Below are 14418 nucleotides of genomic sequence, written 5' to 3' on the forward strand. Positions count from 1 at the left end.
CTGAAAATGCCCCCATACCACACCTTTTTCCCTCTCCCTGCCTTCAGCAACTCCAGTGGTGAATTTTTGAAGTATAGGTTGCACATGTGATGCCCCTTTCTCTCTCTCTTTTCAGGAGGTGCTGGGGATTGAGCCCGGGACCTCGACATGGGAGGCAGGCACTCAACACTGAGCTAACCTACTCTCAATTTCTCTTAAGTATTTTAGCATTTCCTAAGAACAAGGCCATTAATTCTGTTCTACCTCTGCAGTAAAATTGTCAAGCCAAGCAATTTACATTGGTATTATATTCTTGTATAATTTATGGGTGTTATTTGAATTTTTCCAACTGCCTTAATTATAGCCAAAAATAAAAAATAGAGAACTCTGGTCCTGACGCTTCATTCTGGAGCAGTCTTAGATGTTGATTTTCAAGGCTCTGATGTGTGAAGTTTAGGAAGGCTCTGCATTTTCAGCAGGAACACCCCAGAAAGGACACGTCCTTTTTGGTCCTTTTCGGAGGCTCATGACACCAGCTTGTCGCGTAGGGCTGCCGTCAGTGTTGGCCACTCGGTTAGGATGGTGACAGCCAGGCTCCGTCACTGTGAAGCCGCTGCTTTTCCACTTGTAACTGTCAAGTCATCTGGGGGGAGATCCTTTGAGACCATGAGCATGTTCTGTTCCTCCAGCCCCTCGTTTTAGCAGTGTTGACAATTCTTGCGCAAATCAGCGGGTGCTGTGATGTTTGTCAAATGATGTCTTCTTATGCTGTCATTCCTTCCACTTCTCAGCTGGAATTATACTGTATTGAAGAGCTTTTGCACTTTATTTATAGCAGTATTGGCTCACAGTTTCTTGTTTAATTCAGTGGGTCATAATCCATTACTACCATTGTTCATTTGATGCTCAGATTGCCCACATCTGGCCAGTGTGCCTGTCAGGCTGCCCCCTGCTCCTGTGCGCCCGCCCCCAGCACGTCTCGCTTCTAGCACAAGATGGTCCAGGATCACTTGGTACTTTCCCTGCCCCAGCCCTGGACCTGCTTTTCTCCACGGAGGATGGTGCTGGAGCCCACGATGTGGGCTCTGCTCGTGCTCATTGCTTCTGGGGCCAGTCAACAAATGAGCTGGGCAGCACCTGCATGTGTGCGTGTGCATGTGCACGCCTGGGCATGTGTGTGGCTCTCTGTGTGGAGCATGCCTCACACCTCCAGGTCCAGTCAACACCAAGGGTTCATTCTAGTTTTTTCCCTTTTCATATTTACACCATTCCTTTTTTGATAGTGTGAATATTGACTTCCATTTTCATGCACCTTGCATCTCTTGTCTGGTGTCTTTTCCTTAAAACCTGCTGAACTCTCTTTAACATCTCTTGGGCTGGTCTAGTGGTGATGAATTCCCTCAGCTTTTGTTTATCTGGAAATGACTTATCCTCTCCCTTATTTTGAAAGAGTTTCACTGGATATAGAATTCTCAACTGGCAGTATTTTGCCTTCAGCACTTGAAGCCTGCCATCCTCCTGCCATCGTGCCTCTGTGGTTTCCAGTGAGAAAGTGGCCCTTCACCTTACTGCGACTCCTTTGTGTGTGACATGTTGCTTCTCTCTCGTGGTGTTCAGAGTCTTTATCTTCAGCGTTCGATAGTCTGAGCATATTCTGCTGTCATGTGGGTTAACTTGGGTTTCTCCTGTTCAGAGCTGGTTGTGTATATTCATGTCTTTTGTTAAGTTTGGTAGGTTTTAAGCTGTTATTTCCCTGAATGTCCTCTCTGTCCCTCTCTCTCTCCTTCTGGGTCCCCCACAGTGCGTATACTGGTATGCTGAAGACGCCCTCAGCTTCCTCAGGCTCTGTCACTTTTCTTCATTCCTTCCTCCCTCTGCTTCTCCGACTGGATGATTTCAGTGGTCTTATCTTCAACTTTTGATTTTTTTCCTTCCAGTTCCGATCGGTTTGAACCCCTCTAGGGAATTTTTTTTTTTTTTTTTTTTGAGGTACTGGTGCTGGAGATTGAACCTGGGACCATGTATGTGGGAAGCTGGCACTCAACCACTGAGCCACATCAGCTCCATTGATTTGATTTTCGTTTGTTTCTTTGCTTGTTTTTTTTTTAGGAGGCACCGGGAACTGAACCCGGGACCTCCCAAGTGGGAAGCAGGCACTCATCTGCTTGAGGCACATCTGCTCCCCTCTAGGGAATTTTTAATTTCTGTTACTGTGGTTTTTAGCTCTGTTTGGTTCCTTTTCATAATTTCCATCTCTCTGTTGATATTTTGTTTGTGCCCACCTGTCATTTTCCTGATTTCCTTCAGATCTCTGTCCATGCTTTCTAGGTCTCTGGTACGTCTCAGCACTGGTCCTCCTCCTGGATGGCTTCTAATGCTTAGTCTTCTCCTTGCCTGGACTGTTGCTTCCTGTTCCTTTGTGTGTCTTGTAATCTTTTACTGAAACCTTGACATTTTGATATTTTAATGTATCATCACTGGGATTTAGATTCTGAGGCATCTGTTTCTGAAGCTTATTTTAGAAAAGGAAAAAAGGAAACACCTTTCCTGTCGTGGTGGGGTGCCATGTGGTGCTCTCCTCAGGGCTCCCCGTACGTGGGTCCACGTGGGTCCGAGCCCAGCCCAGCCGGAGCCCATGGCCTCCCTGACCCCTTGTGCTCAACGGTCTCTTGGCCAAGCAGGTGCGGCCTCAGGACTTTCCCCACAGGGATTCAAGCAGGTCAGGCACTGCACGCGTGGCCTGCAGGCGGCGGCCCCTGGCCCCAGGCCTCAGGACTCACTGCTTCCCCAGGAGTTGTCCCCACACAGGCTCTGTCTGGAACGAGGGCTGCTCCCAGCATGTGCTCCCGTGCTCCCCGGGCCAGGGGCCCCCTGGGCTGGCTCTGAGCCGCAGGTGGGATGCGGGAGGTGGCATGGAGCCCACTGCTCTCCAGTAGCCTTTTTCTTGGTTCAGCGCTCTTTGTTACCGTCATCCTCTCCCTGATTTCCGGAACTTGGGAAAGCTGTTTCTGCTGTGTTTTTTTTTAAGATTTATTTATTATTTATTTAATCCCCACCCCCACCCCCCGGTTGTCTGTTCTCTCTATTTGCTGCGTCTTGTTTCTTTGTCCGCTTCTGTTGTCGTCAGCGGCTCGGGAAGTGTGGGCGGCGCCATTCCTGGGCAGGCTGCACTTTCTTTTCACGCTGGGCAGCTCTCCTTACGGGGCGCACTCCTTGCGCGTGGGGCTCCCCTACGCGGGGGACACCCCTGCGTGGCAGGGCACTCCTTGCGCGCATCAGCACTGCGCATGGGCCAGCACCACACGGGTCAAGGAGGCCCGGGGTTTGAATCGCGGACCTCCCATGTGGTAGACGGACGCCCTAACCACTGGGCCAAGTCCGCTTCCCTGTTTCTGCTGTTCTTGCTGGGCCTTCAGCGCCGCATGGGGTGGAGCCCTGGAGCGCCTCCCTCGGCCGCCTTCGCCTGCGGCCTCAGTGTTGGTCAGCGCGCACCTCTTTCTTGGTGGAACGGGTCAGGTCGTGTGGCTGGCAGCGTGTCCTGCGTTGTGCGTTCTGCTGGGGGCGTGCCGGCTTCTCTGCGTCCTGCACGTGGCCGCTGGGCCCAGGGGCCAGTCACACGCGGCTTCTGTCCCTCGCCGTGGCTGGCCTCGTCTGCCTCTGGCTCTTTGTGGATGTTGGCAGCCCCGATGCGCGGGGCGTAGGTCTGCTCCTTCACTGAGGATGGCAGAGTGGAGATGTGCTGAGGAGCCTGAGTAAGTGTGTGGCGCTCGTCTGCACCTCATGCTGCTCAGCGGCGCCGTTCACTTAGAAAGGCAGGAAAGTGCTTGATTCTTTTTTTAAGGTTTGTTTATTGCTCCCCACTCCTTCGTTATTTGTGCTGGCTGTTTGCTCTCTGTGTCTGCTTGTCTTCCTTTTTAAAAAAAAATTGTACAAAAGATACATGGATTACTCAAAATGTTACATTAAGAAGTATAACAGGCTCCCACATGCTCCACTCCCCATACCCCTCGTCGCCTTTTTTAGGAGGCACCAGGAGCCGAACCTGGGGCCTCCCATGTGGGAGGGAGGCGCTCAATGGCTTGAGCCCCCTCTGCTCCCTGCTTGCTGTGTCTCTCACGTCTCCTGTTGTATCTCCCCATTGCATCATCTTGTTGTGTCAGCTCGCTGTGCCAGCCCCATTGCAGCAGCCTGCTGTCTTGCTTGTTTTTTCTAGGAGGCTCCAGAAACCAAACCCAGGGTCTCCCGTGTGGGAGGCGGGCACTCAACTGCTTGAGCCACATCTGCTCCTGTTGCTTGATTCTTTTTCCCTGTATTTCCTCAGTTTTCAAATAATAAATAGGTTCCCTGTCATCCTCAGGTGGTGAACACTTGTTTCATATCATCATGAATGCATGTTTCACACCTATCTGATCATTTCAGTTCATTGTCGTCCACTCTTCTCATCATGCAGGCCAGTTGTCCTGTCCTCAGGCCTCTGTCCGTGGGTGCTCGCACTTCCCAGGGCTGCTCTGCTGCCTGGCAGTCAGGGCCCAGGCACTTCCTGCCCAGCTCTGAGAGGCCCTGGCCTTCTCGTGGGACAAGTGTGTCAAGACCCATGACCCAGGCACCAGGGGCTGGAGGTGTCTGGGGCTTTCGTGGACAGAGCTGGGAGGGGGGACACCTGTGCACAGACGTGCAGGTCTGTGCTCTTGTTCTTGTTTCTGAAGACGCCTCGGGAGGTGCCCCAGGTCAGACTCGGGTGGAGGGCTGTGCTTGGCCCCCTCCCGGCTGCCTCCTCACCCCGCGCCAGGCTGCTGGCTCTTCAGGACTCGGGGCCTGGCACGAAGGGATGGTTCATAACGGCCTGTTTGCTGCTTTTCTTCTCCTCAGGGCTGAACATGGAGCCTGAAGACATCGCCAAGCTCAAGAGTAAGCAGCACCCCCCGCTCCCAGGGCGGGGCTGGCGTGTGGGCGAGGGGCTGCGCGAGCACGCCCCACCTTCCCCTCTTGCCTCGCAGTGATTCTCCTTCGCCTGGAAGGGGCCATTGACGCTGTCCAGCTGCCAGGAGGTGATGGCGGTGTCACCAAGCCCGGGAGGTGAGGGGGGCCGGCCCCTGAGTCAGAGACCAGTGGCAGGGCAGTGCAGGAGGGCCCGGCGCCATCCCAGGTCGCACCTGCCCGCGGACGTCCTGCTGCTCTCCCCTGCCTGTTCCTCGAGGTGCCCTCTCTGGGCCCGGGATTTCATGCTGTGGTTGGGTCTTTTTTTTTTTTTTAAGATTTATTTTTTATTTATTTCTCTCCCCCGCCCTGATTGGATGCTCTCTGTGTCCATTCGCTGTACATTCTCCTGTGTCCGCTTGTATTCTTGTCAGCGGCACTGGGAATCTGTGTCTCTTTTTGTTGCTGCATCAGCTCTCTGTGTGTGCGGCACCATTCCTGGGCAGCCTGCACTTTTTTTGTGTGGGGCAGTTCTCCTTACAGGGCACTCCTTGCGTGTGGGGCTCCCTTACACGGGGGAACACCCCTGCGTGGCAGGGCACGCCTTGCGCACATCAGCACTGCACATGGGCCAGCTGCACATGGGTCAGGAGGCCCAGGGTTTGAGCCCTGGACCTCCCATGTGGTAGGCAGATGCCCTATCCGTTGAGCCAAATTTGCTTCCCAGTGGTTGGGTCTTGTTTAATTTTGGAGACCACAAAGGGCTCCCAGCTTTCTTTTGACTCTTGAGGTTTTGGGAAAAGATGCAGCATCTCACAGCACCCCCTAACCTCCAGAGCTCCCCACAGGCAGGTTGAGTGTCTGCACCTTCTCCTTGCCCCAGCCCTTCTCTCTGAACTCTGGTTCAGACCCTTGTTTGCAAGGAAATTGCTTTTTACACCGAGACGCCTGATTCCCTGTGGACCTTCTTGGTAGAATGATAGTCAGGTCACTGCAGCCAGGGGCTCCCGAGAGCCGGCGCAGCGGCAGCGGTGTTTATTGCATTGGTAGGAAAGGAGCGCACGGCTTGGGGCTGCCTGGTCGCCCACCTGAGGGCGCAGTGCCTCGGGCCACAAAGCCAGCTTTTGAGCGCTGGGCCGCCTCCCTGTCAGCCGCTGCCTTTGCATGTGCAGACCAAGCGCTGTCGCCCGGCACCGGGCCCTCTTTCCTGCATGGCCAGCCACCCACCACCCTAGCCTCAGCAGGGCTGCCGTCTGCTCCTTCTGTCAGACCCCTGCCTCAGAAAGCCCCCAGCTCCAGCCCGGGCCGCTGGCCTCTGCGTGGAGTCCGCTAGCCTTGGACTGTGTTTTCCTTTGACACCTGCAATTGTGTTTGACTCTTCTGCCCGGGCCTCCCCTCCACCTTCGAGCTCCTGGGGCCCAGTCCTCTCGCCTCTCCTGCTGTGGCCCCCCCGGCCTCAGAGCTTGTTCAGGGTGAAGGGAACTTCAAGGTCCAGCCCCCTCCCCTTTAGGTGTCGAGAGCTGTCGCCTGGTCTTTCGGCCAGGCCTGAGCCTCTTTCTCCCACGTGGCAGCTTTATCTTCGAGCTGTTTGCCGAAGCCCAAGTAACGTTTCAGACCAAAGGCTGCGTCCTGGACTCGCTGGACCAGATCGTCCAACACATGGCAGGACGTGAGTCTCCCGGCTTGGGACGTGGCCATTCTTAGCTTGACGGGGTGTCAGGCCCATGCATTTGATCAGGATACGGCAGGGTGGGGGGTTTGGCCTCTGCTTGAGTGTGCTGTCCTGAGCTCTGGCGGGTGGCACAGGCCAGGGGACGGCCCCTGCTTCCGTTAGCAGTAGCCGCGGTGCACCCGGAGCTTCGCCCCTTCTGTGCAGCACGTTGAGGTGCCGGCGCCGCTTACCTAGGACCTTGGTACTTTCGTAAAGCACTTGGCCAGCTCTGTTGTAGCAGTTGTGCTGTGGCTGCTTCCTGGCTGGTCCCGTTTTAAGCAGCAGGAAGCACATGAGGGAGTTGAGGGTCCAGCGGCTGCCCCCACTGCCCTGTGCAGAGGAGCAGAGACCGGGGCAGGGCCCAGGAGGCCTCCCAAGGCCACTGCGGCCCTGCCCGTGGGGGTGGGTGACAAGCGCCCGGCAGGGCTAGTGCTTCTTGGACACCCTCCCCTGCTGTGCGCCAGGCTCTGGGAGGGACGCAACCTGCAGGGCTCCCCTGCAGGGCTCCCCGGGCCCCCGAGTCCCTGGAGGCATGGCCTGCCTCCCTCGGCATGCTGGGAGGGGTAGGCGGGGCTTGGCGAGACGTGGTGCGGGCCCCTCCCCAGAGGGCAGCGAGGGGCAGCGTGAGGTTGAAGGTGCTTCCCTGCCGCCCACAGGTGCGGGGGTCTTTACCAACACGGCGGGACTGCAGAAGCTCGTGGACGTCATCCAGGTAGGGTGGTGCTGCAGGCTTCTCTCCTTTCCAGCCGGAAGCAGCAGGACGGAGGAAGTACTTCCTTTTCTTGGAGGAGTTGTTACCAACTGGGGCGATTTGGCGGGGGCAGGACAAAGGTTCAAATTCCTGAACCTGAGGCTTATTTCCTGCCCAAAAGCGTACGCGGCCTCCAGGGAGGGCATGGAGAAAGCTGGGCCGCAGCTCAGCCGTGGCGTGGCCTCTCTCGGGAGGTGCGGTGTGTTTCTAGGTTGTTCCAGGTGGTACAGAGCTTTGTGGCTCTTGTGGAAGGGCAGGAGGGAGCCCAGGGCTTCTGCAGGTCAGAGCTGAGCTGCGGCCTGGTGGGACGGGCTGTGCTCGGCGGGCAGCGGCCAGGTCACGGTGGCCGAGGCAGGCAAACCAGACGACGTCCGAGCATCGGGCCGTGTGCGCCGGGCCACGCAGCAGGCGGAGTGAGGCTGGGCCCTCAGCCAGCTTCCTGCTGCCGCCTCCGCGTCCCCACCTCGCGCCATCTCCTGAGCGGTCTCAGGCCATGCCAACTCGCCTGTCTCTGCTTCCAGCTCATTTTCAGTGCTGATGCCCCTGAGAGCAGCCCCGGTTCCGCAGTGGGGCAGGCGGTCTCCAGGTCCTACAAGGTGGGAGCTGCTTCCGGTGCCAGGGAAGCCCTGGGGGCCGGGCGGGTGTGGTCGGCAGGCGCCGGGATGGCCTTGGACCCTGTGCGGTCACTGCCCAGGTGCATGTACACCCAGATCCTGGTCAGCGGAGAAGAGCTCAGCGGTCAGATGCCTGGGGGGCTGCTGTCACCAGAAAGCCAGGTACTGGCCCTGGGGTCGGGTCACAGCCCGCCTGGCCCTGCGCGGTGGCCACCAAGCCTCAGGGCCAGGTGCGCATCAGAGCTGCGAAAGCTGCGGGGACCTCAGCGGCCTGAGCCCTGTGGGCAGGGACGGGGCTGGGTCAGCCGCGCCCTCCCCACGCCCGGTGCGTGCCGAGGCAGGGACCCGTCCGCAGGGGCCCTGCCAGTGACTGTGGGCACTGCTTCTGCTCACTCGGCCCTGGGACAAGGCCACCTGCACCCCAGGCCCCCACCTTGCTCACTCGTGGCACTGGTGCACCTGTGTCTTGGTGTCTGCAGAGACAGTGCTGCCTGGGCTGCCCCGCAGCAGGTGTCTGCGTGGGCGGCTCCCGCCTGCCCAGGTGCCGGGGAGCCGGGCGGAATGCGCGGTGCAGGCGGCCAGCACTGGGCTTCCCACAGGGCTTGCAGGCCGGGGGTTCTCTGGGCTGCCACGGCTGGCGCAACCTGTCCTGCAGCCGGCTCTCGGCACCGGGCCACTCCCCCAGGCCCTGTGCCCTCATATTCCTCGTTCCCACCCTCTTCCAGCACCACCCTGCCCCTGGGCTCTGCGTGTGCCCTTCCTCCCCAGCGCCTGATCCAGGCCGTTGCCGTCCTCCTGGCCACCCGCCTCGCCCTGTGTGTGGGCGCTGAGCTGGTGTGGGGCCCGGGGGAGAGGCTGGTGCTTGGCGCCATCGTGCGCAGCCTGGGAGGGGGCGGGGCGCGTGGGGGGGAGGTCTGGCATCCACAGGGACCACCCCGCCCCGCGGCCTGGGCGGGGGCAGCCGTCTCTGAGCCTGGTCTCTGCTTGGGAAGTGGGGAGACTGGCGTCCCCCAATTGGCTTCTGCGAGTCGCCGGCCCCCTCTGGTGCTGGGCTGGGGTCCCTGCCTTGGGTAGGTGGGGTGTCCTGTACCCACCAGCCCCGCCACCCCTAGACGGTGTGAGCTCCTGAAACACCGCTTGGGTGTTTACCGGGAATTTTCATCTCTGGACTTACTGAGGAGCGTGTGAGGAAGGGGTGGGCAGGTGGTGGGGCCAGAGGAGGGGCCGGGAAGGGGTCACCCCCAGGGGGCCGCCAGGGCGGAAATGCTGGCCGGACACTCCTCAGGGTTGCTGTTGGTCCCCCTTTCTGGGCCAGCCAGACCCCCCTGCGGCTTGGACCCCGGGGCTGCCCAGGCACCAGCTGAGGGCTGGACGGGGGTCTCGGCCTCCAAGGCGGCCTGGGCCCGCCCCCCACAGCAAAGCTGACCCTTCCCAAGGGGGAGGAGGAGTTTTCCTTTCCAGACAGTGCTGTCCCTCCTCTGTCCCTCCTGTGACCGGGTGGAGTGTCATGCTTCAGGCTCCGCATGCACTGCTGTAACCTCCAGGGCTTCCTGACAGCGGGGGACCCCAGGCCACACTTGGGCACCTCCCAGCCCTTCTGGCCTCGCTGCTGCTCAGCCCCTTGTTGGGCAGTTCAGGAGCCGCTGGGATCCTGACGTGACCCGCATGACCCCGCCCTCCTGCTCCCGGGGGCCGTGAGGGGCTGCTCTGTTTCTTGGCAGTGGGGGGCCCCTAAGGGGCTGCTCCCTGCACCGGCTGCACCCTAGCTCCCTCCAAGGCCTGGGGGGGCTGGCCTCTCATGGGACCCCGAGGGAGGGCCTGCTTGCATGCTGGCTCCGCACAGCGTGGGCTCTGGCGTGCTCAGGGGTCGCCAGGGCTGACCTGGGCTGGCTCTGGCGGATGCTCTGCCTGCGCTCCTAGCAGTCTTCGCCCTGCGCGCTGCTGTGTCGTGTGACACTGCGAGAACAGGGCAGCTGGGGTGGCAGGGATGGTCGAATGAGGGGCGTCAGGTGGCGCGAGGCTCCATGTGACCCTGGGGGCAGTCGGGGGCTGGCGGGTGGCCACCTGTTGGGTGGTGTGGGAACGTGCTCCCGCACAGGCCCCGCACGCCTGTCCTGACGGCTGCGCCCTTGCAGGGAAGGTGCTGAGCTACTGGTGCTTCAGCCCCGGGCACGCCATGCATGAGCTCGTCCGCCAGGGCGTCCGCACCCTCATCCTCACCAGCGGCACACTGGCCCCCGTGTCCTCCTTCGCCCTGGAGATGCAGATGTGAGAGCCCCCCCCCCCCTGGAGGCACCGTGAGGTGACACCAGGGGGTGGCTGCTTGGGATTGGGGGCAGAGGGGGGCTGTGGTGAGCTCCAGGCCCCCAGACCAACCCCCTGTGGCCTGAGCGCCACCCGCCTCAGCGGCCCATGGCCCCTGGGCAGTGCTGGGGCCAGGAGGGAGGGGGCCCCAGGAGGGAGGGCCCCAGGGCCCGTGCTCACCAGCGGCCCCACTCAGCCCTTTCCCAGTCTGCCTCGAGAACCCCCACGTCATCGAGAGGCACCAGATCTGGGTGGGCGTCATCCCCAAAGGCCCTGATGGGGCCCAGCTGAGCTCCGCATTCGACAGACGGTGAGGGGCGCTGCCGTGGGTGGCCTGGCGGGGGCCGCTGTGCCGTAAACGGGCTGCGGCTTGGAAGGTGCCATGCCCCAGGGCCCAGGGCCTGGATTGCCACAGAAGGGCGAGGGGGGCGGGGGCATGTCTGGGGCAGGGGCTCCAGGCCGGGCTGGGGGCCTGGGGTCGGCTCAGGGCACCGACTGGTGGTGACGCCACCTGGACGCGGAGGTGGAAGGCTGGCACTGCCGACGGGGCGGCGCGCTGGGGGCTGTGGTGCTGGTCGGCTCGGGATGGGGGTCCGTGCGCTGGGCTGCCTGGGCGCACAGGGGTCTGGCGCAGGCCTTGGGGTGGGGGCGCTGCGGCCGCGGGGAGCTTGGGGGCGCACGACGGACCTCACCACAGCCGGCTTCACTCTGCAGGTTTTCTGAGGAGTGCTTGTCCTCCCTGGGAAAGGCCATAGGTGAGTGGCGCCTGGGCTGGGGACGGAGGGCAGGGGCTGTCCCCGGCCCACCCCGCCCACGCTGTGCTCCGCCCCCCACTCCTCCCCACGCCCGCTCCGCGCCCCCCACTCCTCCCCACGCCCGCTCCGCGCCCCCCACTCCTCCCCACGCCCGCTCTGCCCCCCCTCCTCCCCACACCTGCTCCGTGCCCCCCACTCCTCCCCACGCCCGCTCCGCCCCCCCTCCTCCCCACGCCGCCCCCCCACTCCTCCCCACGCCGCCCCCCTACTCCTCCCCATGCCCGCTCCGCCCCCCCTCCTCCCCATGCCGCCCCCCCACTCCTCCCCACGCCGCCCCCCCACTCCTCCCCACGCCCGCGCCGCCCCGCCAGGGAACATCGCCCGCGTGGTGCCGCAGGGCCTCCTCGTGTTCTTCCCCTCCTACCCGGTCCTGGAGAAGACCCTGCAGTTCTGGCAGGTGCGTCCCCGCCCGGGGCTGCTCCTGGGGGGGGCCGAGGGCAGGCGGGAGGGGCTGCAGCCGCTCCTGGGCACCGCGGGGGGGGGCAGGAGCGGGCCGTGGCCCCCACAGAGCGTGCCCCCACAGGCCCGCGACTTAGCCAGGAAGATCGAGGCGCTGAAGCCGATATTCGTGGAGCCGAGAAGCAAAGGCAGCTTCGCGGAGGTCAGTCCTCGAGCGGGGGCTGCCCCCCCCCCGCCCCCGCACCCTGGGCAGGGGCCCGGCCCCCCACCCCACCCCTGGCTGCGCGGCCCCCTCTCAGGCTGTTGCGAGCGCCTTTCAGAACTGCCGCCAGCTGGATGGGCCGCAGCGAGCCGGGCTCCCCCGCCGCCCCTGGGCTCCCTGTTTGGCGGAACACGAACCAGCTCGGGGGGCGGTGGGGGCGCAACCACCCAGGAAGAACAGGCGGCCCGGGGCGCTCACCCGCTGCCTGCGCAGGTCATCGAGGCCTATTACTCGCGAGTCGCGGCGCCTGGAGCCAGTGGGGCCGCTTTCCTGGCCGTGTGCCGGGGGAAGGTGAGGCCTGGGGCTTGGCGCGTGGGCCTCACTCGCGGGCCAGGGGCGGGCGGGCAGCTCCCACAGAGCCGTTCTGGGGGTCCAGGAGCCCGCGGCCTCTGCTCCCCCAGGCCAGCGAGGGGCTGGACTTCGCAGACACGAATGGCCGCGGCGTGGTTGTCACGGGCCTCCCGTACCCCCCTCGCATGGACCCCCGGGTTGTTCTCAAGATGCAGTTCCTGGACGAGATGAAGGGTCAGAGCGTGGCCGGCGTCCAGGTGAGCGCCGCAGGGCCGGGGCCGCAGGGCCTCCTTGGAGCCCCGTGACCACAGACGTGCCCCTTGCAGTTCCTCTCGGGGCACGACTGGTACCGGCAGCAGGCGTCCCGGGCCGTCAACCAGGCCATCGGGCGGGTGATCCGGCACCGCCAGGACTACGGAGCCATCTTCCTCTGCGACCACAGGCAGGTGCCCCGGCCGGCCCCAGATGCCCCCACCGGCGGGCCCCGTCTTCTCCCTGAGAGGGGACTGATGCCAGGGGCGCTCCCCGCCCAGCGCTGCCTTTCCGGCAGCACCTGTGCCCCTGCCCGTGTCCCGACCCCCCAGGCATCTGCGCCCCCGTTGGGAGAGGACGCAGGGGCTGACGGCCAAGCTCACTGTCCAGGTTCGCCTACGCTGACGCCAGAGCCCAGCTCCCCTCCTGGGTGCGCCCCTACGTCACGGTTTACGACAGCTTCGGCCCCGTCATCCGGGACGCGGCCCAGTTCTTCCGTGTGGCCCAGAGAACTGTGGGTGCCCACTCGACCTGGAGGGCTGGGTCCCCCGGGGCGTGGGGAGGGCTGTGGACCCCAGCCGGCCTGACACCCCCAGATGCCTCTGGCCTTCCACGCCAGGTGCCTGCGCCTGTGCCCCGGGTGCCCACCCCGAGCCTGGCCGAAGGAGCAGGTGCGGTCACAGGGGTCACGTTGTCCGGCCCGTCCCCGCCAGCGAGGAAAGCCAAGACCTTGGACGTGCACGTGCCCAGCTTGCGGCCGCGGCCAGAGGGTGCGTGAGGGCTGCGTGGTGGTGGGCGCGGGTGGCAGGGGTGCCGCTGCAGGTGTGGGGCTGACGGGACCATGACTGGGTGCCAGGCTGAGCCCCTCTCCCCATGGCTGCCTGCAGGACCGCAGGACGCCCCCGGGGACGCCGAGAGCAGCCTGTGCGTGGAGTACGAGCAGGAGCCCCCCTGCGCCCCGCCGGGGCCCCCAGGGCTGCTGGCCGCCTTGGAGCGCAGCGAGCAGCAGGCCGGGGGCCCCGCGGAGGAGCTGGTGGGCGCCCCCGCCAGCTCCCCCTCCTCCTCGCCTCCTGCCTCCGCCCCTCTGTGCGCTCTCCCCCTCTCCCGTCCCTGTGGCGGGGGCCCCCTGGCAGCTGGGCCTGCTCAGACCCAGCCTTGGGCCCGCTCTTGGTTCCATCGTTGGCCTGTCCCCAGGCAGGGCTCTGGGCGCACGTCGCTGTGCTCTGCCACACCCAGGACAGGCCCAGGCCTCGAGCTGCCCTGTCCTGCGCGTCCTCATGAGCTGTGGGCGTCAGCCTGGGTCGGGGTCGTCAGGTGCAGCTCCTCCCAGCAGCCTGCTGTGCGCCCGCGGCCGGTTCTCTCCCAAGCCTTTGTCCAGACACCGCCTTCCTGCTGCTTCCTGTTGGGAGGCAGTTCGCTCTGCCCCCCTGCCCTCTCGGCATCCTGGTGCCGAGAGATGCCAGGGCCGGCCCTGTCAGGTCCCCGAGCCCACGCTGCACACCGCCCTGCAGTGACCGGGCCAGCCGGGGCTGCCGCGTGGCGGGGGGAGGACTGGCCTGGCCCCTGCAGCCCATGGGGCCCTTAGAGCATGGCTTGGACCGTGGTGTGTCCCCCCAGGTGCAGTGCTGCGGCCCCCCGTCCGTGCCGTCTGAGAAGAGGCCGGCGATGGCGCAGCGAGGCGGGAGGAAGAGGATCAAGCTAGTTGGTGGCCTGGTACGCGGCTGCCCATGGGGAGGCGGGAGGGCGTCCGTGAACCTGCAGCCTCAGGGCCAGGTGTGCCCACCCCCAGAGGCCGAGTTCCTGGTGCCACGATGCCGGGCTGGCGGAGCAGGCGGAGCTGAGGAGCACCCAGGCGTGGGTCTGGCGAGAGCCGCAGGGAGGGCAGCGGGCAGGGCTGTGGGCGCGTCCACACCCAGGCCTGGGCTGCCCTGCTGGGGCCCTTGGGGGATTGCAGTGGGAGCCCGGAGGGGTGAGGACCCACGGGGAGTTCTCGCGCACGCGGTGGGCCGGCCCTGGTGGGCGCAGTCTGCCCCCAGCTCCAACAGAAGCGGTCGTGGGCAGTCACGTTAGAAGCTGGTCGGGCCTGGAGTGGGCCCACGCTGCCCTCCCTTCCCTGGGCCTGT

At 63.4% G+C, this 14418-nt stretch overlaps 1 protein-coding gene across 5 annotated transcripts in view; it reads left to right on the top strand.

Moving 5' to 3' along the window:
- The window catches only part of RTEL1 (regulator of telomere elongation helicase 1), a 38051-nt gene that overhangs the window by 20825 nt on the left and 2808 nt on the right, over nt 1-14418 (top strand). For 3 of the 5 annotated variants that reach the window (XM_071211810.1, XM_071211811.1, XM_071211812.1), the window contains exons 11-28: nt 4849-4887; nt 4977-5055; nt 6468-6565; nt 7264-7319; nt 7880-7954; nt 8053-8134; nt 10108-10240; nt 10473-10586; nt 10991-11031; nt 11403-11488; nt 11615-11692; nt 11966-12043; nt 12154-12300; nt 12370-12485; nt 12686-12809; nt 12915-13065; nt 13183-13328; nt 13913-14008. In XM_071211810.1, coding sequence (XP_071067911.1) covers nt 4849-4887; nt 4977-5055; nt 6468-6565; nt 7264-7319; nt 7880-7954; nt 8053-8134; nt 10108-10240; nt 10473-10586; nt 10991-11031; nt 11403-11488; nt 11615-11692; nt 11966-12043; nt 12154-12300; nt 12370-12485; nt 12686-12809; nt 12915-13065; nt 13183-13328; nt 13913-14008 — 1739 coding nt within the window. Of the gene's footprint in view, nt 1-4848; nt 4888-4976; nt 5056-6467; nt 6566-7263; nt 7320-7879; nt 7955-8052; nt 8135-10107; nt 10241-10472; nt 10587-10990; nt 11032-11402; nt 11489-11614; nt 11693-11965; nt 12044-12153; nt 12301-12369; nt 12486-12685; nt 13066-13182; nt 13329-13912; nt 14009-14418 lie in introns of all 5 variants that reach the window. The other 2 variants (XM_058287316.2, XM_058287318.2) reach the window with 1 other exon arrangement.

The sequence above is a fragment of the Dasypus novemcinctus genome, chromosome 24, assembly GCF_030445035.2.
Source record: "Dasypus novemcinctus isolate mDasNov1 chromosome 24, mDasNov1.1.hap2, whole genome shotgun sequence".
In the NCBI taxonomy this organism is placed as follows: domain Eukaryota; kingdom Metazoa; phylum Chordata; class Mammalia; order Cingulata; family Dasypodidae; genus Dasypus; species Dasypus novemcinctus.